Source organism: Ursus americanus, chromosome 14 (genome assembly GCF_024610735.1).
Source record: "Ursus americanus isolate L20-20 chromosome 14, mUrsAme1.1.p, whole genome shotgun sequence".
Classification (NCBI taxonomy): Eukaryota; Metazoa; Chordata; class Mammalia; order Carnivora; family Ursidae; genus Ursus; species Ursus americanus.
This window is the reverse complement of record NC_142140.1, coordinates 53,969,167-53,993,038: the sequence shown is the minus strand read 5'-3', so window position 1 is coordinate 53,993,038 and position 23,872 is coordinate 53,969,167. Positions and strand designations below refer to the sequence as shown.

The 23,872-nt window shown below is 49.6% G+C and overlaps 1 protein-coding gene across 4 annotated transcripts in view; it reads left to right on the top strand.

Annotated features, from left to right (window-relative positions):
• The window catches only part of INSR (insulin receptor), a 125,509-nt gene that overhangs the window by 67,848 nt on the left and 33,789 nt on the right, over positions 1-23,872 (top strand). For all 4 annotated transcript variants that reach the window (XM_087867313.1, XM_087867315.1, XM_087867314.1 and 1 more), the window contains exons 3-9: positions 7,410-7,731; positions 12,865-13,013; positions 14,290-14,434; positions 16,570-16,784; positions 17,706-17,832; positions 19,385-19,635; positions 20,920-21,087. In XM_087867313.1, the coding sequence (XP_087723439.1) occupies positions 7,410-7,731; positions 12,865-13,013; positions 14,290-14,434; positions 16,570-16,784; positions 17,706-17,832; positions 19,385-19,635; positions 20,920-21,087 (1,377 nt within the window). The remainder of the gene's footprint in view (positions 1-7,409; positions 7,732-12,864; positions 13,014-14,289; positions 14,435-16,569; positions 16,785-17,705; positions 17,833-19,384; positions 19,636-20,919; positions 21,088-23,872) is intronic.

Sequence of the window (23,872 nt, the reverse complement as noted above, 5' to 3'; positions counted from 1 at the left end):
TCCACAAGCTTGTGCATAAATCTCATCTCTCCTGCCAGTGTTGTCTTCATCAATACTATTTTTTTCCCTGACTTTCTTTTGAATCTAAGACCACACTTCTTATTTAGCTGCTTTGGCTGTTGATTTTGTAATATAGCAAAAATGATCTTAAGAAAACCTTTGTAAAAGCTCCCGGTGATGTCAGGCAGCTTTTCTCATATAATTTTACTGGGGAATTTGGGGGTAGAATTGTATGGTTGATCAATAGTATTTATTTATTGTCTACCAGAGGCTTTTAAAAAAATGTATTTTCAAATAGATGTTAGTTTTAAAAGGGTCGTACACCTACACAGCAAAAAACCCCCACCAAATTTGCTGGTATGTAAGGATGTCCTGCCTACCATCCACTCCAAGCTCATTCCCCTCCCCACAGTTTTGGGGCACATTTCTTGTGTCCCTTCCGGAGGGATGTACGTCTCATTTGACCTTTTCTCCCCCCCCACCCCGGTTCCCATTTAAAGATAAAATTTATATATACCAGAATCTGCCCGCTTTTGGTGTAAAGTTCTGCGAATTTTGACTGATACATACATTCGTGTGACTACCACCTCAGTCAAGATATGGAATGGTTCCATCATCCCCCCAGATTCCCCTGGACCCTTTTTTAGCCCCTTCTCAGTTCCAACCCACTGATGTGTCCCCTGTCCCTACAGTTTTGGCTTTTCCAGGATATCCTGTAAATGGAATCATACAGCATATAGTATTTAAGACTGGCTTCTTGCGCTCAATACAACACACTTGAAATTCATCCACGTTACTGTGGGTGTCAGCTCATCATTCTTAGTTGATTGCTCTCTAGTGTTCGTTGTATGGAGGTATAATGTTTATCCATTCCCCAGTCCAGGGTCATTTGGATTGTTTCCAGTTTGGGGTGATTACGCATGTAGCCACTATAAACATTTGAATATACAGGTCTTTGTGTGAACACGGGAGATTTGTTTGTTTTCCATTTCACCTGAGTAAACCCATAGGTTGTGTGGTAAGGATAAGAAGCGCACGTTTAACTTTGTAAGAAACTACCAAACTGTTTTCTAAATGAGCTGCCCTGGTCTGTATTCCCGCTATGTGTGTTTCCTTCCTTTCTCTACGGAGTTCTTTATTTTTATTTTTTTTAAGATTTTATTTATTTATTCGACAGACATAGAGACAGGCAGTGAGAGAGGGAACACAAGCAGGGGGAGTGGGAGAGGAAGAAGCAGGCTCATAGTGGAGGAGCCTGATGTGGGGCTCGATCCCAGAACGCCGGGATCACGCCCTGAGTGGAAGGCAGACGCTTAACCGCTGTGCCACCCAGGCGCCCCTCCACGGAGTTCTTTAGACACTGTTCTGTATCTTGCTCGCTTCACTCTGTGCTCCCTTGGAAGTGACTCCAGCATCAGGACGCGTAGAGCTGCTTTCTGTTTTACAACTGCGTACTATTCCACGCCTGGATCCACAGTCATTTATTCACGTGGTCTCCGTATACGGACCTTTAGGTTGTTTCCAGTCCTTTGCTGTTATCAACCCAACTGGTAATGTCCTGCAGGGTGAAGATGACCCTTGTCCAGATGTCTGCACACACACATTCTCTCTCGTCTGCAGGGTAATTTGTAGCAGGAGAAATATGGGGCCAAACTGCACTTGCCTCCTCGGCTTTGAATCCCCTCTTCTTAAGTAAGTTGCCTTTTCTGTAGGTCTCCCTCTGGGGCAGGCATCATTTGGTGGGAGTGTCGCGCTTCCTTCAGAGGGTCTAACCAGAGGATTCTGACGCCATTACCTCCATACTCTGTGGATTTATTTAGAGTTCAGTTATCAATCTTCTCAGCAGGGCATAGTGGAAAAGCCACTTGAGGTCAAGTTTCGGGAAGGTTGGGGCTGCTTCTCCTAGTGTAACTGGAGGCCAGGGGTTTGGGGAACCTTTAGGGAGAAGTGGGAGGGAATTGGGGCCAGCAGTCCAGGGCAGCTTGTGAGGGAGACGGAGATGGATGGACAAAGGACTTGTGTGTTTGGAGGAGGAAGGACTGGTACTTGCTGTCTCTGGAAGGTCCGGGTGGATGCTTCCTACACATGTAGCATGCACCTGTCCTGGGAAAGTGGGCAGCCCCTGGACTGCCTGGCATTTTCTGGAAGAGGCTGCCATTGTCTTTGGCAGAAACAGCCTAGGGCCGTGGCCCTCTGAGCCTGAGCTGCTGGGACTGCAGCTGGGGCTGGGGATCGGTGTCTATGAGAGGGGGCTGGTGGAGGAGCTCGGGGAGAGGAAAGTCCTCCATCTGGTCGTTTTTCATCTTGCACAACCTGTGGTTTTCATAATTCTGCCTGGGGAGGGGGGCAGCGGCTGGCCCAGTGGCATTTCTGTTAAAAAAGTTCAAGTACTTGGAAACAGAATGGGAGACACCCCCTGGTGGCTTATCATTATCAAAGCATAGTCCTCAAAAGTGAAAAACACGACTTTTATGTAAAAAGAAAAAAAAGCCGAAGAACATCCGTCAACACATTTCTTTTTAACTCTTTAGTGAGGGGGACTGCAGGAGGGCAAAGCCAAAGGGTTTGTTCTCTCTGAAATAGGATTGCAAAGTTAGATACAGGGCTGTTTCATGTCCTCTGGGGCCACAACGCTGTCCTCGCTGGGAGGTTGTGTCTTCTGGTGGATAAAAGTCATTTACAGCGGGGCACCTGGGTGGCTCAGTCAGTTGGGTGTCTGCCTTCGGCTCAGGTCATGATCCCAGCATCCTGGAATCAAGCCCCGCATCGGGCTCCCTGCTCTGTGGGGAGTCTGCTTCTCCCTCTGCCTGTCTCCCTGCTTGTGCTCTCTCTCCCTCCCTCTCTCTCTCAAATAAATAAATAAAATAAATCGTTTACAGCATATCCATCTGTGAGATGACATCTGACTCCCTGGAGTTAGGCCCTGATAGGAATAGTAACTCAACTCCTGCAAACCCTCCAGCCCCTTGCCTGCTTCCTGCTTCTGTGACGTTTCGCTGGGCACAGTCACACCCGTGTGCGCGTGTGCGCGTGTGCGCGTGGCTTCTCTGGGGCTGCTTTGTGACCCTTTGCAGAAAAAGCTTGCCAGCTGCTTTGCTAGGGAATGAGATGATTCTCAGGTGGGCTCCAGCTTAAAATTGGAAACTCCTGCTGTCAGCTTCCGGCCTTGTGTGCAAGTGTTGAGTATTTTTTCTTGGCATTGTCTGGGCCGGAAGGCTTATGTGTTTGGGAAGTTTTTGTTGGGTCTTTGCTAATGCTGCTTTTGAACTCAAGGGCTGACCCTCAGACACAGCTCCAGCCCAGGAAATAGAGCCCTTCCTGTTCTCACATGTGCCTTCCCAGAGGGTGGGGTCTTTGTGAGTCCTAGGTAATTGTCTGCCTTAAATATTGCTTCCTGCCATTGAGTCTCAGCCCTTGGGGCCCTGCAGACAGATCATTGATAACGATGATGATCGTAATAATAGGACCCGTAGTAGCTAACTTATATAAAACCTGTAGGTTGATCAAAGAATCCAGCCGGCGGGGGGTGGGGGGGCGCCTGGGTGGCTCATCTGGTTAAGCATCTGATTCTTTTTTTTTTTTTTTTTAAAGATTTATTTATTTATTTATTTGACAGAGAGCCAGCGAGAGAGGGAACACAAGCAGGGGGAGTGGGAGAGGAAGAAGCAGGCTCCTAGCGGAGGAGCCCGATGTGGGGCTCGATTCCACAACGCCGGGATCACGCCCTGAGCCGAAGCAGACGCTTAACCGCTGTGCCACCCAGGTGCCCCAAGCATCTGATTCTTGTTCTCGGCTCAGGGCTTGAACTCACAACGCTGAGATGTTGGGCTCCATGCGGGGCTTGGTGCCTACTTAATAAACAAACAGAACAAACAAAAATCCCCCAAAGAATCCAGTGTTTTATTCACATCATCTTGTTTAGTTGTGAGAAGTTAAGGGACTGTTATCCCCTTTTATAAACAAGAAAACCGAGGCTGTTGCTTCTTTAAGGAAATCCTTACGGTGCGCCTGTGGGGTGGTGGGCTCTGTGTTGCCCAAGCTGAATCCAGGTCACGTCTTCCTTAACTGCATGGACCCAGTGGATGGCCTCGGTGATTCTTTAGACCCAGAAATACCAGATTCAGAGCCAAAAGATCAAGGGTTTAGCTTTGGCCCTGCTGCTTCTCACAACGGCCTGTGGCCTTGCTTCTGTGAGATGGAGAGACGTACTTACCCTCTCCCTGCCGGAGTCTTTGGTAGAATTAAGTGCGACTCTAATGGGCGGCATGTAATCCCTAAAAAACCTCTACGGACCTTCTCCCATCACCCACGTTGCTCCTGTTACAGCTTCCTTGTTCTTTCTGGGCCCGTGGCGTAGAAAATCAGAATATGCTCTATGTGTGATGCCCCAGGGTTTGCATTTGCGTGTATTTTCATGGTCTTTGTGGAGCACCTGCAACTGGGGGCGGGGGGGAGGTGGATCGTGGATGCATTCTTGAGCCAGTGGCTGAAAATGGGGTACTTGGAACTGCTCCAAAGTCATTCCTTTTCCTCCTGTCTGATTGGAGCCGAGCGTACTGAACTCCGGCTGGTGCCAGCCCCGTCATAGGAGTGGGTGTCCTCGGAGCTGGAGCTGTGAATGGAGCGGGCACGGCCTGTCCTCTAGCCTTCCCTCTAGACAGACGGTCAACAAACACGCAGTGTAATTTTTGAGAGTGATAAATACCGTAAGGGAAATGTAATCAGATAATGTGTTAGAACGTGGTTGAGAAGGGGGGAGGAGTGACTTCCAGTGGGGAGGTCAGGGAAGGTCTCTCTAAAGTGTTGGGACCTGAAGGTCACGAAGGAGCCGTCATGGGAGGATAACGGGGAGGGCGCTCCAGCTAGCAGGAACAGCAGATGCAAAGGTCCTCAGGTAGGAGTGTGTGTGTGTGTGTGTGTGTGTGTGTGTGTGTGTGTGTGTGTATGTGTGGACGGGGCGGGGGGAGCAGAAAGGAGACCCAGATGGCTGCTGCCTGGGGCTGGGAGAAGGACTCTAAGAAGCCAGCAGGCTAGACCACAAGAGACCTGTAGGCCTTGGCAAGAAGTTTATTTTCATTCTGGAGGCCTCTGCTGTCCAATGCAAAAGCCAGTTGCTACCCATGGCTGGTAAAATCAAAACTGAAACACAGTGAAAAGTGTAGTTCCTCAGGAGAAATCGGAACCCTTGTGTGCTCTCGGTGGGAATGTAAAACGGTGCAGCCGCTGTGGAAAAAAGTATGGCGGTGCCTCAAAAAATTAAAAATGGAATTACCATGTGATTCAACAGTTCTGCTTCTGGAGTTTTCAGTTCTAGGAGAATCGAAAGCTGAGTCTTGAAGAGGTATTTGTGTATCCATGATCTTAACAGTGTTATTCACAATGCCCCCAAGGTGGAAACAACCCAAGAGCCAATTGATGGGTGAACAAATACATAAAAGGTGGTATGTACACACAGTGGAAGGCTATTCAGCCTTCAAAAGGAAAGAAAGTCCAACACCTGCTATACCGTGGATGAATCTTGAAGACCTTATGCTCAGTGAAACAAGCCAGTCACAAAAAGACAAATAGTGTCTGATTCTACTCCCAGGAAGTCCCCAGAGGAGACCCATCCACAGAGTCAGAGTAGACGGTGGGAGCCAGGGGCTGGGCAGGGCGTGGGGAGTCCGTGTTTTAAGAGAGACATAGTTTCAGTCTGGGAAGATGAGAAAGTTCTGGAGATGGATGGTGGGAATGGTTGCATGACAACATGAGTACACTTTGTGCCACTGAGCTGTGCCCTTAAAAATGGCTAAGATGGTCGATTTTATGCTGTGTGTATTTTGCCACGATTAAAAAACATTGGTTCCTCATTGCAGTAACCACACACAAGAGCCACAGGGGAGAAGTGGCTACTGTGTTGGACAGTGCGTCTCGAGAACGTTCCCGTCCTTGCAGAAAGTTCCATGAGACAGCACTGCTCCTGTGTGAATGCAGCTTCAGGGGCCCCTTCTGTTTCCTGGGGCCAGTCGTTGGGGTCCACTGGGGCCTTAAAGTTGCTGCACCAAAGAGCCTGAGGACTTGGGGTCAGTAACACTCCCCAGCTTCCAAACCGTGTTTCAAGCCGTGCAGAGTGAGTGAGCGAAGAAAGAGACTCCAAGAACAGGCCGTGCCGCGGCCGAGGTCTGTCCAGCCTCAGGGAATCCATTTGTCCACGGACAGATTTGCCGACAGCCTGGGCAGGGAGGCCTGGTCATTAAGGACCAGGCCAGATGCCAAGGGACTGAAATCAAGGGGTAATTAGGAAGCGATGAGTAGCGAGACATGGGGAGAGAGGGGGTGGGTGACGAGCTGCTGCGGGAACCCGGGGCAGAGTCCGGCCTTTGGTGGACAAGTTCAGTTGCAGGGGACCAGAAACTCCCCCAGCCACGAGATCAGAGGCAAGCCTCTGGCCTCCCCATCTGCAGGGGCTTCTCTTTTCTTCCTGTTCATTATCTCCTCAGGTTGCAACAGACATGTCCCCTCCCCTTACCTCCAGCTCCGTGCTTGTGGCTTATGGGATTGCGCATCTGTGAGTTTAAGGAACGAACCTACCTCCTCCATCGGACCCTGTGCTCCGGAAGGAGGGGCTGCGGCCACCTTGTTGTTCCTGCACCTTGTTCGTTGTTCCTCGGCTGCAACAGCTAGATCAGGGCAATCAGATGTCTGTTGAAGTGATAAATGACCTTTGGGTGACTTGCTTCACCTTCTCGTACCTTGGTTTCCCCGTTTGTAACGCGGAGGAAATGGCCCTAATAATGTATCTGTTTATACGGGTGCTGCAGAAGCTTGCTGGAGCCAGCTTGCTAGAACCGACTGTCAGATTTTCAGGAAATTCGTGAACTAGCTATTAAAGTAGCTGTTAGGAAAATGTACACAGTACTGACTCACGATGAACAAATCATGTTAAAAACAGCGGTAATAAATACTCAGAGCTCACCACTTCCTATTCTCTCCCTACATTTTTTGGTTACTTACACATTAGAGGTTATGTGCTACTATTGTAGCTAACGGTGGAGATGCTGTTTAACGCTGGGCTACTTACTGTGTGTCTCTCCTCAGCACAACGTTGAGCAGCATTTTGCTGGTAGCTTCCAGTGGACCAAGGTGGGGGTATTTACACCAGGGCGCTTTGCAAATGCTGCGAGTCAGAGCCTCTCTGCCTGCCTGCCTGCCTCCCCGACGTGGTCTCACACGCTTAGGAGCACACCACTGGTTGGGTGGGGGGGCTGACCTGAGTTAATAGCCGTGCCTGGCGCGAAGCGAGTGCGGTAGTAGCGAGACCCTTACTGTTATTATTTTGTTTGGCTTGCCCTCCCTCATCTGGACTTGCCGTCCTGTGCAGACGGCAGTCGGGCAGAGCTGCTGACCAGCTGTTGTCTCTGTCCCTCCAGTTTGTCCCACCATCTGCAAGTCGCACGGCTGCACCGCCGAGGGCCTCTGCTGCCACAGCGAGTGTTTAGGCAATTGCTCCGAGCCCGATGACCCCACCAAGTGCGTGGCCTGTCGCAACTTCTACCTGGATGGCAGGTGCGTGGAGACCTGCCCGCCCCCGTACTACCACTTCCAAGACTGGCGCTGCGTGAACTTCAGCTTCTGCCAGGATTTGCACAACAAATGCAAGAACTCCCGGAGACAGGGCTGCCACCAGTACGTCATTCACAATAACAAGTGCATCCCCGAGTGCCCCTCTGGCTACACGATGAATTCCAGCAAGTGAGTCCTGGGTACAGTTTCTGGGTGGCCGGGGGTGGTGGTCGGCGGGGCTGCAAAGACGGGAAGCGACGCGGGGTTGGTGGTGGTAGTGGTGTGTGGGGGGTGGCACCTGCTAAAACTGTGTGAAAAACTAGAGTTAACTGGCAGCGAGCGAGGGGGTGGCTGCCGCGTACCGATATTCTTGAGTCCGTCGGATGTTGTTCCTGCCTCCTGTGTTGGTCCTGGTCTTTGGAGCCGGAGTCGACAAACTTTCCGTAAAGGACGAGGGAGTAAATATTTTCCTGTCTTAACACACCATTTTTAAAAGTTTTTCTGTGCTTGGCTTTGGGAACAGAAGACAGAAAGACAGGAGTCCTTGGTTTCCACTAGAATCCTTCACATGGACAGGACTGTCCCCGGGGATGCGGCTGCCCAAATGTTACAGCCAAGGACAGAGCTGAGGTTTTTATGTTTTCTCCACGCTGGAGCTAGACAGCGTGCTGAGATTAGCCCGGAGCACAAGGAGGAAGAGGCTCCATTCTAGACTCGTCTCAGAACTTTGCTGCATTTTGAAGGACAGTGCCATCAAACCGTTCGTTCCCTAATGTTCGGGTGAGGAATACGGTTTTCTGTCTTTGGGGGTGAGTCAAATTTCCTATGCACATCGCAGACTTTTTGTTCGTGCTGTGAGCTTCTTAGATGAGCTATTTCGGTGTCTCGGGGCTGTAACCAAGTTTAAAAAATCTGTTTCCTGGTTTTTGTGTTGAGGGTTTGAAAAAAAAAAAAGCCCACAAAACAACAAAAAACAAATCAGAAACAGACGCACGTCAAGGGGCCTTGAGCTGATCTGCTTACGTAAAAAATCTTCCTCTTCAGACTTGAGAATTAGCCAAGCGAGCGTGTTCTGGTGGGAAATTTTATTTCCCCGGGTGGAGTGGGTGGGAAGGAAAACAATCTTTATTTCAGTTCTTACGAGCCTCTCTTTGAGTGTTTGTGAAACCTGCAAGTACAACGTGTTTTGTTTTACTTGTTTTTGATAAAACCTATCAAGTGGCTTTGTTGACCAAAAATAGGCTTCTATAAATCACCTTTGGAGGCCAGACGGAGATTTTTTTTTCCTTCTTTTTTTTTTTTTTTTCCTTTTTTTCCCCTGGCCAGTTTATCAGTCAGGTTGGGAAAATGACCATATTCCTTTTGATTTATTTCTGTTTTTTGTGTTTTTTTTCCACGTTGGAAATAAAGCATGGATATTAATATCTTCCGGTGAGATGTTTGTTTCAAAGACACTGGCTTTAAATAAAAGGTATTTTTTTTTTCCTGACCGTAACTGAGACCTGAGACGTAGAGGAGGATTTCTTTGATGTGCTGGCCGATGGTGCAGCCATCCCCAGAGCCCAAACCCCGGGAGATTGGCAGCTTGTCCTATGAAGCCTGGGACCTTTACCGAGGGAACGAAGGCAAAGTGAGGGATGCCAATTATAACTTGTCCCAGCAATATTTTACTTTGTTGGTTTTTTTTTTAATACTAGCTTTCCTTCTGAAGCTTTTATTTGACGAAAGACTCCAGTGCTCTCATTTTCTAATGTGGTTTGATATCAAATAGGACCAGATAGGTTTTCTTCCATTCTGGTGGTTTATCTGGGAAATGGTTTCTGATAGTTTTGGAACAGAGGACTGGGAAGCCACGTGATTCATTAAAAAGCCCCACCAGTATCTATGGTCACTCTGAGGTTCCTGGTGGGAGCGCCGGGGTGCTCTTTCCTGGGACGAGGAGGGCTTGATATTTGGGGTGAATGTTAAGAGTGTGGTGGGCATCGGGCATCCCTGTTCCTTCCCCCTAGAATGATCTTTGCCAGGCCAGCTTCTTGTCAACCAGGTCCTGCCGGAAAGTTACTTCCTCTAAGAACCCTTCCCTGTTTGACCACCCTGTCTAAATTAGCATTCAGCCACTTCTTGGCCCATGGCGTCATTTTCACTCTTCATGGCATTTACGGCTAATTGATATTTTAATTGCGATTTGTTACTTTTACCCAACCCGACCATATGTTTCACGAGTGTATCGGTGAGCTCTTTCTGTGTAACAAACCACCCAACACTTAGTGGCTTAAAACAACACTCATTTGTGATTTATAATGATTTCATGGGTTGAGGGGCGGTTTGTCCGGTCTGGGCTGAACCGGCCACGACTGGGTGCTATAGCATAGCCTCTCATATCTCGGATGGGCAGCCCTTGTGTGGTTCTTCAGCCCCGCAGCCAGGAAGGGCCTGCCCCGGTGTGCAAGTACTTCTCAAGCTTCTGTTTGCGTTACATCTGTTAACATCCCATTGGCCAAAGCAAGTCACGTGGCCAAGCCCAGATTCCCTGAATGGGGACGCACACGGCACTTCGTGGTGGGGTGGGCTGCAAACAACTTGGGGCCGTTGTAATCTCCCACAGGGAAAGTAGATCGTCTGTTTCACTCATGCATGCCTGCAGCTTAGAACGGGGGCTGGCAAAGGGCCAGATAGTAAATATTTCCAGCTCTGAGGGCCATATGGCCTCTGTTGCAGCTAGGCAGCTCAGCCCCTATAGTGCAAGAGCAGCCCTCAATGATATGCAGACCCATGGGTGCGGTCGGTTCCAGCCTACTGTTATTTACAAAGACAGGTGGCCAGCTGGATCTGGCCCGCGGGCCGTCGTTGGCTGGCCCCTGGCTTGGAGTATCACCTGTCACAGTAGGTGCTCCGGGAGTATTTGCAGAATCAACAAAAGAACCCAAACATTTGGTCCCTAGTCCATTTCCGCCCCGCTGTTCTGCTATCAACCGGGTGTCTACAGTGCGATTCTGCGCCTGGCTACCCGGAGTGAGCATCAGACTCTGTCCTCCACAGCACTGCTTCCCCGCAGACGCCGGCCACGCTTTGGGGTACCCAGGCCACCCATACTTCTCATCAGTTGGCAAAACATGTAGGGGTTCTCACATAGCCTTTTTAGGTTCAGTAATTTGCTAGAACAGGTCACAGTATTAAAAAAAAAAAGAAAAAAAAAAAAAGCCATACCTCCAGCCAGTCCTGAGCCTGTTCATGGTAGCGCCCTCGGTTAGGGACGCCGGCAGGGCTCGCCCAGGAGGCACACGTTGCTTGTGGCGAGCTCCAGATGTTTCCCCATCAGGGCCTCTATGTATGGCTGGGCTGGCCCTTGTGGTTCTTATTATGATCGCTAGACGCACTTCAGCAAAGACTATCCGGGAACTTCGAGGAACGAGGGTGATGACTCACAAGTCCTCGCAGGAGGGCACACGGCACCCTCGCGGGCCGCACAGCAAGATCATGGGTAAAGAGAGAGGCAGTGTGGACCTGGGGCTCTCTGTCTTCGTTAGGGTCCGAGGGCGGGGTGTCCAGGGTTTCGTGTGTTCACCCTTTACTGGTGAATTTAAAGCGTAGGAAGAGGAATTGGGGTGGGGAGGGAGAAGTGGGGTCACTCAGGCAGTCACCTATCTGGGCCACCCAGGGCTTTCTGAAAGAGGGAGCTTCAGGGGCGGGGCAGCCGAATTCCTTATCTGGCGGGGTTGCTCAGAGCTGGGCCCTACAGCTGGGGGTGCGTTTATTCCAGAGCGATGTCTTCTGAAATGGATGCCTTGGCAGTCAGAGCGCACTGTCGGGGGCTCACACGGCACTTACAGCTGCAGCTTTATTATTAAGGACGCGCACGTTATCATGGGGAGTCCCAGCTCTGTTCCGTGGAATCAGGGACATGGCCCTCCCAGCATGTGTTTGCATTCACTGTCCAGGAAACTTCACCGAGCTGGTGTCCAGAATTTTCCATGGGCTCTCATTATGTAACTCTGATAATTGACTCCTTGACCGTGTGATTCAACTCCATCTTCAGTGGTTGAAAGATCCACAAATCTGAGCCCGTCTGTGGTCTTCTTGGTGACCAGCCCCCATCCCAAAGCTACGCAGGGAGGGCCACACCGTCATCTCACTAGCATAACAAAGATGCTCCTTCCTCTCAGGGAATTCCCAGGGCCTCTGAAGCTCTGTGCCCGGACCTGGGACTGCCGTCACCAAGGTCCTTCTGAAGAACTGGGTATGCCAGGGGTGGGTAACCAACCACGGTAGCCACAGTGATACCACTAATAAAAAGTGGTCAACAGAGCAAGGACTAACGATTCTTGTTTTCTACGTGCCAAGTACTTTAGATAGTTTCTCCCTCTGGGAAATTCTGGTAAAACCCTTGCTGGACTGACTTGGGTGCGTGCCCACCTCTGAGTCCCCCAGGGGGTTGGAAGATGGTGCCCAGCCTGGCCTGGATCCTGTGTCTTGCCTGGACCTAGGAGTGCTGTGCTAGCCAAGAACCCATGTCAGACCCTGGTGGGGGAGGGCTGGTTCCCGAAGGACTCCCGGGGGCTGTGTGTTCGAGGCCCATAGGCTCTAGTCACCCAAGCTGAGGGCTGCCACCGTCATGCACTATCCCGTGAGAGGTGGTGTTGCAGGCGTGGGCACATCAGACCCCACGCAACAGCAAGCACCCGGTCTCCTTGGGGGCGGCGGCCCAAATTCTGCCCTGTGGGCACAGCAGCACCGTGGTATGGGGCCGTGGAAATCCTCCGGAAGGTCCATCAGCTCGGAATAATTCCCATCACTGTGGTTAACACGCAAGTCCCGTCCCTTGAGTATGATGACGTGAGTCCTGCGTCTTCGGGGTAGAACGGGATCCTCCTTGGGGTGCAGTGTCAATCCCATTACTTTGGGGAATGGCAGGAGCCCCATCGTTTTAGGAGAAAAGCATGAGTCCCCTGCCTTCAGGGTAAAGCTGTAGGACTTGCCACCATGGAGGACGGCATGCGCCTGCCCCTTACACGGTGGTTCTTACCAGGGGTGATTTGTCCCCTGTCCCCACAGGGGACGATGTTTGGGGACATTTTTGGCTGTCGTGCTGAGGGGCAGGTGCTACTGGCATCGAGTGGGTGAGGCCCAGGGAGGCTGCGCACTGCCTTCCAGGCTCAGGACACGCTCACGATGGAGAATTCTCCGGCCTCAGATGTCAGCGGTGCTGTGGTTGAAGCGCCCAACCTTAGGGTAACAGCATAAGTCCCGTCCCTTGGGACCCTGAGCAGTCCTGGCACGTGGGGTCCTGGGTGCCCTGACCCCCTCTCTCCGCTCTTTCTTCAGCCTGATGTGCACCCCATGCCTGGGCCCCTGTCCCAAGGTCTGCCACATCCTGGAGGGCGAGAAGACCATCGACTCGGTGACCTCTGCCCAGGAGCTTCGAGGCTGCACTGTTGTCAACGGAAGCCTCATCATCAACATTCGAGGGGGCAGTGAGTGCTCGGGGGGTGGGGGCTGCTGCCGGCTGGGACCCGCCTTCCCATCTACACACCAGGGGAGTCAGTTGAGGAGTTGGCTTCCAGACCTGAAATTCGAAGCTCAGTCCTGGCCCCGCCTACCCAGAGAGTCTAATTTTCCGAGTTGGAAATTGATGTTCTTACGCAGGGATCTGCATTTTTAACAAGTAGGCCGTGTGCCCTGTGTCAGGTCTGGGGGCCCGTGTTTCCAGAAATACCGTCGCAGGCAAAAAGGCATCCCTTTTTTATTTATTCAGCAAACATTTATCGAATACTCACAGCGAACAAAGCAAAGCCCAGGCAGGATGGATCTTACAAATAAACACATCAACGTATAACTTAAACTTGGGGTGGACCCCACTAGGAAGGGAAGTAAAGCAGGGTAATGGGGGGAGCCGAGATCAGTAACGTCTTCTTATAAGGGGCCATATAATAAATGTATTCAGCTTTGCAGGCTGGATGGTCTCTGCCATAACTACTCAACTCTGCGGCTGTAAAAACAGCCGCAGAAAACCTGTGAACAGGGCGCCTGGGTGGCACAGCGGTTAAGCGTCTACCTTTAGCTCAGGGCGTGATCCCGGCGTTACGGGATCGAGCCCCACGTCAGGCACCTCCACTATGAGCCTGCTTCTTCCTCTCCCACTCCCCCTGCTTGTGTTCCCTCTCTCGCTGGCTGTCTCTATCTCTGTCAAATAAATAAATAAAATCTTAAAAAAAAAAAAAAAAAGAAAACCTGTGAACAAATGGGCGTGGCTCTTTTCCAATTAAACGTTATTTACAAAATCTAAGACTGGATTTGGCCACTGGGCTGTCTGTCATTGGCCAGCCTCTGAATAAGAGAATAAAGGGGTCTGCTATTTTTGAAGGGTTTCTGCTCTGAGGAGATGCTTTGAGCTGGAGATGAAGCAAACCAAGCAGATCTATGAGAGAATAATATTCTGGGTAAAGGAGGAAGCCAGTGCAAAGGTCCTGAGGCAGAAGGATGCCTGGCTTAAGGGATGGTGGGGAGGCCCATGTGTCTGGAGGCGGGCAGACAAGGTAAAGGATGAGAAAAAAACGCGCGCTGGTCACTTATATAGGGACTTGCAGACCCTGCAGTAAAGGCTTTGGGTGGTATTCTAAGGACGAGGCATTTTGATCAGGGTACTTCGAAGTCACTTGAAGCCTCTAGGTTGACGCCTCACTGTGAGAGATTATGGGAAGATTAAAATATTTCTGTAGAAGCTCACTGGATATTCTCTCCTTTCCTTAGACAACCTGGCAGCTGAGCTGGAGGCCAACCTCGGACTCATTGAAGAAATTTCCGGGTATCTGAAAATCCGGAGATCCTACGCTCTTGTGTCCCTTTCCTTTTTCCGGAAGTTACGGCTGATTCGAGGAGAGACCTTGGAAATCGGGTACGTGGCCTGGTTCCGTGTGTGGCCCGAATGCTCACTAGGGGGTTCGGGAGTTAAAACAACTGAGGGGTTTTTGCCAAGACACGGAAACACCTGGGTCCATGGACGGATGAATGGAGAAAGATGTGGCTGGTACATACGGTGGAATATCACTCAGCCATAAAAAGGAAGGAAATCCTGCCTTTTGCAACAACACGTATGGACCTTGAGGGTGTTACGCTGAGGGAAGCATGTCAGAGAAAGACAAATGCTGTAGGACCTCACTTATATGAGGAATCAAAAACAAGACCACACCAAGCTTCAAGATACAGAGAAAGAGTGGTGGTTGCCAGAGGCGGGGGTAGAGGGTGGGGGAAACAGGTGCGTGGGTCAAAAGGTACAGACTTCCAGTCATAAAATAAATAAGTCGTGGGGACGTAATGTACCCATGGTGACCGTAGTTAACAATACCGCATTATACATTTGAAATTTGCTAAGAGCGTAAATCTTATTTTTTTAAATTAAATTTTTTTTATTTATTTGACAGAGAGAGAGAACACAAGCAGGGGGAGCAGCAGGCAGAGGGAGAGGGAGAAGCAGACTCCCCGCTGAGCAGGGAGCCTGATGTGGGGCTCGATCCCAGGACCTTGGGATCACGCCCTGGGCCGAAGGCAGACGCTTAACCCACTGAGCCACCCAGGCGCCCTAAGAGCATAAATCCTAAAAGTTCTCATCACAAGAAACAATTTTTTAAAAAAAAAATCATGTGAGGTGATGGATATGAACTGAACGTATGGTGGTGATCATTTCACGATATCTACAAAGAGCAAATCGTAATGTTGGATGCCTGAAACGAATACAGTGTTATAAATCAGTTATATCTCAATAAAACTGGGGGCGGTGGGGGGGAACTTGCGTTTTTTTTTTTTTTTTTTAATTGAGGTGCAGTTGACATGCAGTATTATGTTAGTTTCAGGTGTATGACATAATGAGTCTGTATTTGTATATATTGCAAAATGATCACCATGGTAACTGGTTAACAACCATCACCACATATAGTTCAAATTTTTTTTCTTGTGTTGAGAACTTTTTTTTTTAAGATTTTATTTATTTGAGAGAGAGATAACAAGAGGGAGCATGAGCAGGGGTGGTGGAGAGAGAGAAGCAGGCTCCCCATTGAGCAGGGAGCTGGATGTGGGGCTCGATCCCAGGACCCTGGGATCATGACCTAAGCCAAAGGCAGGCGCCCAACTGACTGAGCCACCAGAACTTTTTAAAGATCTCCTTTCTTAGCAGCTTTTAAATATGTGATACAGTATCATTAGCTATACTTATAATGATAGAACTTAGGGGTTTTTAAAGCCCCCCCAAAGGATCTGTTAGGAGACAGTGTCTGCAGAAGGAATGTGCTGGGACGTGTCGAGAGATCTAGCCAAGGAAATTGATACAGTCACTCCTGGGAAATCGCAGGGGGTACTGCTCAGACTTTGTGCCCTCCAGATTTGCTTTGGGCTTCGTTATGAGTTGGAGTGCTGGCTTAACCGGGACCTGGGAGTGTTGTGTCCTGTACCTTCTCACGTCCTGGTCCCCTTTGACATTGGCTGCACCTGCTCCTTGCTGAAATTCTCATCTCTGGCCCATAGGATTCTACTTCCTGGAGATACTCTCCCTGCCTCCTCATCTCCCTCCCAGATCCCTTTACTCCACCTGCCTTTGAGAGTTAGTGTGCTGGGCTCCCAGCCTTGGCTGTGTCTCTCATGATGTCCTATGTGTGCTGCGACCTCTAGCCCTGGCTTACTCTCAAGCCTGTCTCTAGCGGGGTGACCCCTGGAAGCCTCGAATGCCACATGTACAAAATGGAACTCCTCTCCTTGCCCCAGCTGTCCATGTTCATTTCTCAGATCCTCTCCCCTCGAGGTCTGCTGACTCTATTTAGGTCAGTAAAACAGCAGAAAGCCAGACTAGCTGTGTTTCATGCAGACGGAGATAGACTCATGAGCAACAAGTCTGAGGACGGCTGTCCAGCAGTGCCATCAAGGACCCAGGTTCTGTCCGTTTTTGTGCTCCTCAGGGTCACAACTCCAGCCATGGCCCTGTTGTCTTGGCGTTGGAGGTGACAAGCCAGTGAATGACTAGGTTTGTGTATGTTTCCATAGGAACTACTCTTTCTACGCCTTGGACAACCAGAACCTAAGGCAGCTGTGGGACTGGAGCAAACACAACCTCACCATCACTCAGGGGAAGCTCTTCTTCCACTATAATCCCAAACTCTGCTTGTCGGAAATTCACAAGATGGAGGAAGTTTCAGGAACCAAGGGGCGCCAGGAGAGGAACGACATTGCCCTGAAGACCAATGGGGACCAGGCGTCTTGTAAGTGGGGATGTCCTGGTCCTTCCAGCCCAGGTGGCTGCCCTCCTCCTCGGGCACTGCACTGGCCCTCGGGGCAGGTGTCATTGCCCCCAGTGAGCTAAAACAACTCTGTCTCACAGAGTTCTAGTTTGAAATACCGAGGACAGGTGTATCTTATCTCTGTGATTAGAGAGATACAGTGCCTGATGCTGGAAGGTGCCACATCGGCATTGAATGAATGAATGAATGATTTGATTCCTCTGTGTGGATGGCCTTGGCTCCAATGCTGTAGCAGGTCCCTTAGCGGCTGTAGAGCTGGAGGCTGCTAGCTGACTGCACTCCTCTGGCAGGTGCTCTCTTGAAGGGACACCTGAGCCTTGAGGCGCCAAGGCTTCCATATAATACCCTCGCGTAGAGTTGGGTCCTTGCGGCAGAGTGTGGGAATTCAGGGGAGGGAGAGCGCAAGGTTGGGGTGGAGCTTAAGGGAGGGCTTACATTGCACTCTTTCTAAGGTATTGTCTCTCCAAGATCTGCACGCTCTCTGCACTCCCTTGGTGTGTGTTCATTTTGCACTGGAGTTATGTCTTCCGACATGTAAGGCTCGAAAGCCCACACATATGACAATATTGTGCCCGGACAAATGTTACTCTTGAAAATCACTTTTCCCAGCAGTGATTGGCCTGGTGGCCTTCTCGGTTCGGTGCTGACTGCCGTTACTCTGTTGAGCATCTGGCCAAGTCACTGGCTGATGGTCGCGGCCAACTCCCATGACCAGCTCTTGCCCCCAGACCCCGGGAGAAGGTGCGTGGGAGTGAGACCCATCCAGGGAATAGCAGATTGACGTGCCCCTTCTCACGGGTGCTCTTAGGGATATAGGATCCCCTGTTTCGGGCTGGACTGAAACAAGTTTTTAATACCGTTACTGTTTTTAATCTTTCCTAGGTGAAAATGAACTCCTTAAATTTTCTTACATTCGGACATCATATGACAAGATCTTGCTGAAATGGGAGCCATACTGGCCCCCTGACTTCCGAGACCTCCTGGGCTTCATGCTTTTCTACAAAGAGGCGTAAGTAGGAGGGTAAAGAGGTGTGGGGGTTGTGTGTGTTCGAGGTTCCCCCTGAGACTCCTGTCTCTCTCTTCCTCGGGGAATAGCTGTCATAAGTCCCTTTCTGCCATCTCACAAGCTGATGGCATGTGAGGTTAGTAACACCCCCATTGTTAAAACCAGAAATTAAAACAAACCGGTTTCTTTTGGCCCATTCCCTACAGCAATGTTCCGTTTTGCCTCACGTCCATATATCTCACCAAGATACCCTTAACAAAACTTGCTCAGTCCACTTAGTGGGTTTTTAAAGATTGACTTTTGTGTCTATTTTGTATTTTTTCCAACATTTAAAGAATTGTGGCAAAACCTACGTAACATAAAATTGGCCATTTGAGCTGTGTTTCTGTGTAGGCTCAGTGGCATTAAGCACATTCGCAGTGTTATCACCTGTCTCCAGTGTCTGTCTCTAGAACTTTCTCTTCTTCCCAAACTAAGACTGTCCCCATTAAACAACACCCGGTCATTTTGAATACAGTTGACCCTTGAACAATGCCAAAATTAGGGGCACTGACCACCCCCCGAATAAAAAAACCCACATATAATTTTTGAATTCCCCACAACTTAGCTACTAATAGCTTACTATTGACCAGAAGCCTTACCAATAACATAACCTGTCGATTAACACGTATTTTTTATATGTATTATAGACTGTATTCTTACAAGAAAGTCAGCTAGAGAAAAGAAAATGTTATTTAAAAAGTCATAAGGGAGGGAAAGCGTATATGGTCCTATACTGTAAAAAATCCGCACGTGAGTGGATCCACGCGGTTCGACCCATGTTGTTCAAGGGTCTCCTGTATACGACTGTGCTGAAAATTTTTTTTAAAGGTCTTATTTTTAAGTAATCTCTATACCCAGCATGGGGCTTGAACGTACAACCCTGAGATCGAGAGTTGCATGCTGCACTGACCCAGCTAGCCAGGGACCCCTGACTGTGCTGAAATTTTAAAGGGAGGTGATGGAAGTCTTGATAGTGTTCATATTAATAATTGTTTCGTCTTCGAAGAATATTATTATTTGTGTGCCGAGAAGTAGCACACAATCTCTCATGCAGTCTTTTTTTTTCTTTTTTAAGGTTTTATTTATTTATTTGAGAGAGAGAGTGCACATACACAGGGGGTGGGGGGAGGGGCAGAGAGGGAGAGAGAATCTCAAGCCGACTCCATGCTGAGCATAGAGCCTGATGCGGTGCTTGATCTCACAACCCTGAGGTCATGACCTGAGCCGAAATCAAGAGTTGGATGCTTAACTGACTGAGCCACCCTGGCGCCCCTCTCATGCGGTCTTACCAATAAGTATCGAGGTAGTTGGTATCGTCATCACTACTGATATAGTTAGAAAATTGAGCTAGGGGTCCCTCCTCTCTGGGATCTGTGTCATTTTTCCTTGTGGCAGAAGATTGTCGGTGAACAGGAGGCAACCCTGTAGGATGTCACCTTCCCTGCTGCATTTCTCGGTCCTCAGAGCGAGAGTCATGGAATGATAACCGCCGCCTTCTGCTTTGTCTTGAAAGCCCTTATCAGAATGTGACCGAGTTCGACGGGCAGGACGCGTGTGGCTCCAACAGCTGGACGGTGGTGGACATTGACCCGCCTCTGCGGTCCAATGACCCCAAGTCACAGAACCACCCAGGGTGGCTGATGCGGGGTCTCAAGCCCTGGACCCAGTATGCCATCTTTGTCAAGACCTTGGTCACCTTTTCTGATGAACGCCGCACGTACGGGGCCAAGAGTGACATCATCTATGTGCAGACAGATGCCACTAGTGAGTGTTTCTTACGTGAAATGGACATCTGGCCTTGAACACGTTGGCATGGTGATGTTGCAGGACGTACTCTTTGATGTGGTTATTGGCTTCTGAAAGAGCCGGGTGCCGAAGTTTATAATTTCAAAGGACAAGGCAGTGGCAATAAGCTATATGTGTGTGTGTGTGTGTGTGTGTGTGTGTGTGTGTGTGTATTCCTTCCCATTCTGGAAAATTTCCAGAAATTCACAAAAGTAGGAGAAAAATGAGCCCCACGGACCATCTCCCAGCTTCAGCAATTACAACGTTTTGCTATTTTTATTTCATCTCTGTGCTCCTCCCCCCTCCATTTTTTTGGAGGGGGCTGGACTGTTTCTTAGCAATTCAGTGGGGTTTGTATTTCCATAAAGCCTAAGTCCTTCTCTGATCGTAGAGGTTCTCAACCCTGGGGTGATTCTGCCCCCCCGCGGACATTTGGTGATGTCTGGCGAGTTTTGGTTGCGATGACGGTGGACGTGGGGCTATAGGCATTCTATGCTGCTTAGCATCTGTGCACAGGGCAGACCCCACAACAAAGAATGATCTGACCCCAAATGTCCGTAGCACTGAGGGTGAGAAACCCTGCCCCGTGGGATTCACTCCAGGCCTTAGGAGCCAGCCCAGCTCTTTTGGCCGATGCCCCCCTCTTCCTGTCTCCTCCAGCAATACCAAGGACTCCACAGTTTCTGGAAGCTTCTAGCTTCTGGATCTTTGTACCCACGATGCCCTCTGCCTTGAGAGCCTCACTCCCCCACCCCTCGCTGAGTCCTTCAGCCATCTGCTTTCTTGAGGGGCAGGTTTTGTGGAGCCCGAAGGTGGTGCGTTTTGGGGGGTGTTAGAGGAGGTGCCGTCTCAGAGATGTGGATGCCTGGCATCCAAGTGCTGAAAGTTACCCGGTGACTGGGTTCAGCGTGGGGCAGATGTTACCTGGAAAATGTGAGTTTATTCATCTCTTCCCACTGCCCTCCCTTTCCCCAGCGTCTTCCCAGTGCCTGGAACAGAGACAGCTTGGCACCCAGTGTGGGCCTTCTGTTGCATAAATGAGGAAACGTATGGCTGTGTGATCTGTGGTATGAATGGACTGTAACTTGGTACCCCGTGCGCTTGCCCGGTGAGCTTTCCACACGTCCTCGGTTTCCTCTGCTATTAAATAACACTGCAGTGAACATCCCCGTGATATCTCTAACCAGTGTGTTCTTTCGTACGTCCGCCCCACCCTCGGTTCCCCTCCTGCTCACCAAGCACCTGTTCCCTTCTCCTTTGCAGACCCTTCCGTCCCCCTGGATCCAATCTCCGTCTCGAATTCCTCATCCCAGATTATTCTGAAGTGGAAGCCTCCCTCTGACCCCAACGGCAACATCACACACTACCTGGTTTTCTGGGAGAGGCAGGCAGAAGACAGTGAGCTGTATGAATTGGATTATTGCCTCAAAGGTGAGTGCAGGCGGGGAGTGTGGGAGCAGATGAGCCGTTTGGTTCTGCTTCCGGGCAAGCATCTCCCCCCGTGCTGGCTTCCCAGTGTAAGTGTGGGGCCAGGTGCCCACATCTTGTACAAAAACACACGGACACATTTCTACATATCACCGCCTCACGACACTCTGAAGACTCGCGTCAAAGCCAGACAGTTCCCATGTCTTGGCACGATTTCCTTCTGAAATTTTCTCCCCCTCCCCCTTGCCCGCTGTGGGGATGCAGCTCTGTTCACCCCCTGGATTTTGGGGCTAAGCCAGGAGTCGAGAGGTTAATGACAAATGTCAGGGAAGAGTTTTAGCCCCTACATTTAGACCCTTACATTGTAAGGATTGAGGTAGCGAGGAGTGATAATGTGTTCCCTTCTGTGCTTTCCATGAAAAATTTATACTAGTGATGATTATTCCCCGCCCCCCCCCCCCGCAGTCTTCAATCTCGTTTACTTAACAGGCTTCATCTGTTTGCAGGAAAATAGGAAATTATTTGATCCTCAAACTAGTTTGTATAAATTAGCTTAAACTTTTAAAGCCAGATTTAAAAAAAAAACCCATCAAACCGGAGAAACAGATGTCATTTTTTTTCCTTTAGTTTTTTGTTTGTTTTTTTATGTTTGTATTTATTTTTCTTTAGATTGTTTTGAGTGAGTGATTTCCTCAGCCCTTGACCTTGGAGGCAGAGGCTCAGGGACCTCTGGCGAGGCATGGCGGAGGCCTTGAGCCTGAAGCCGACTCCTGGCTGGACTTCTGACCTGCTGTAGGGCTTTGGGCAAGTCACCGAGCTTGTCACTGGCTGCCTCCTTTTCGGGAGAAGGGGCAGGAGGCCAGATGATCTCCGGGAGCTGTCCCAGCTCTAAGATCATGTGCTATATGTATGCCTGTGACCTCATTCCCCGCCTGAGCTGAGGCTTGCAAACGTGATTTATCTCCTCAGATGCTTTATATAACTCAGCAGCAAGCCCAGGCCTCGGCTTAGCTGTGAGCTGTTGGCCCTGCATTCGAGTAACCGAAACCACCAGCTTGAACCACCACCAGCAGTGGCCCTCAGTGCTTTCCTTTTTTTTTTTTTTTTTTTTTTTTAAGGAGTAACAACTTTAATTCTGGAAGTCTAAATCTATCATTACAATGTGGCCATTTAAACCTGGCTTAATTTGTAATGATCACAAAATTTATGGAATTGAAAAATAAACTTACTAAGGACAGCTATGGTCCGATTCCACCATAGGAGGTCCCTAGGGGAGTCCTGTGCACAGAGGCAGAAGGTAGATGGCGGGAGCCAGGGTTCGGTTAGGGGGAGGGGAGTCAGTATTTCATGAAGGCAGAGTCTCAGTTCGGGGAGATGAGAAAGTTCTGGAGACGGAGGGTGGGAGTGGTTGCACGACAGTGTGAACGCACCTAAGGCCACGGAGCGGTGCACTTAGAAATGATTAAGATGGTAAATTTTATGTTACATGGATTTTGCCACAATCTGAAAAAAAAAACGCAAAATAAATAAGCTTACTATGACTAGTCGTGGTTTCCCATTAGTATTACCGGTGGGTTTTTTTCCTCCAAGCTTTATTGAAATATGGTTGAATTATAAGACACTGAAAGGTAGAGCTGTAAGATATTGAAAGTGCCCATCAGGATGATTTTGATACACACGTATGCCATAAAGGGATTTCTCCCAGGTAGGGAGTGCGTTCATACGCCCATCACTTCGTATTTTTGTCTTTGTGTGTATGTGTGTGGGGGGACATTTAACTTCTGCTCCCTTAGCATATTTCAGTTCTAGAATACAGTGTTATCAACTGCATTTTTAAAAATTGTGGTGAAATACATACAACAGAGAATTGACTATCTTAACCAGTTTTCAGTGCGTGGTTCAGTGACGATAAGCACACTTATTGGTGTCCCCACCATCCGTCTCCAGAACTTTCTCATCTTCCCTAACAGACTCTGTCCCCATGAAGCACGGACTCCCCACCCCCTCCCCCAGCCCTGGCGCCCACCGTCTCCTCTGTCGTCTGTGTGGATGGGACTGTCCTAGGTGTCCCATTACCTATACTTTTACTGTCATCACAGAAAAACCATGGGACACTACATGCCCTGCGGTGGGGGCCGGAGAGGGTAACAGGAGTGAGGAACTGTGTCTGGCCTGATGAAAAAGTCCTTTCCTCTCCAGAAAATTCTCAGGATGCTCCCTGACAAAGGAATCCCGACCTTTTTCTTCTACCCGTAATGCCCTGACCAGTCCCTGTAATGGGTAACCCAGCCAGGTTAGTCTGTGTCTATTAATAAATGTCAGAAGTATTTTTAAGAGTCCCTTGTAGCCGTTCACAGCTGTATAAATACTTGGGCTTCCAAGTGGATACTCACCATTCATGGGGAGGTACTTAGAGCCCATTGTCTCCAGGACCCATTCAAGGGGAGAGGAAAAAAAATGCTCGGTAGCCCTTAGGAGGCTTCGGGCACAAATGCTGGCGGCGGGAGAGGTGAACCCAGGGCCCTCCGTGGATTTTGCCCGGAGAGAGTAGCATTCATCCTCGCAGTCACACCTGAAGCGTCTCTGTGGCCCACACGGTGGATGGCAGGTGTCCCTGGGATTGGACTCAGGGGTCGATTCACGGCCGGCTGCGGTACTTACAAAACGACTTTGTGTTTTTAGGACACTGCCTTCCAGAAGTTGGTGTTCTTTTTTTTTTTTTTTAATTCTTTTTTTTTTCAATCCCTTTTCTGTGCTTATTTGAAAAAAGTCTTCCCCCATCTCCCCT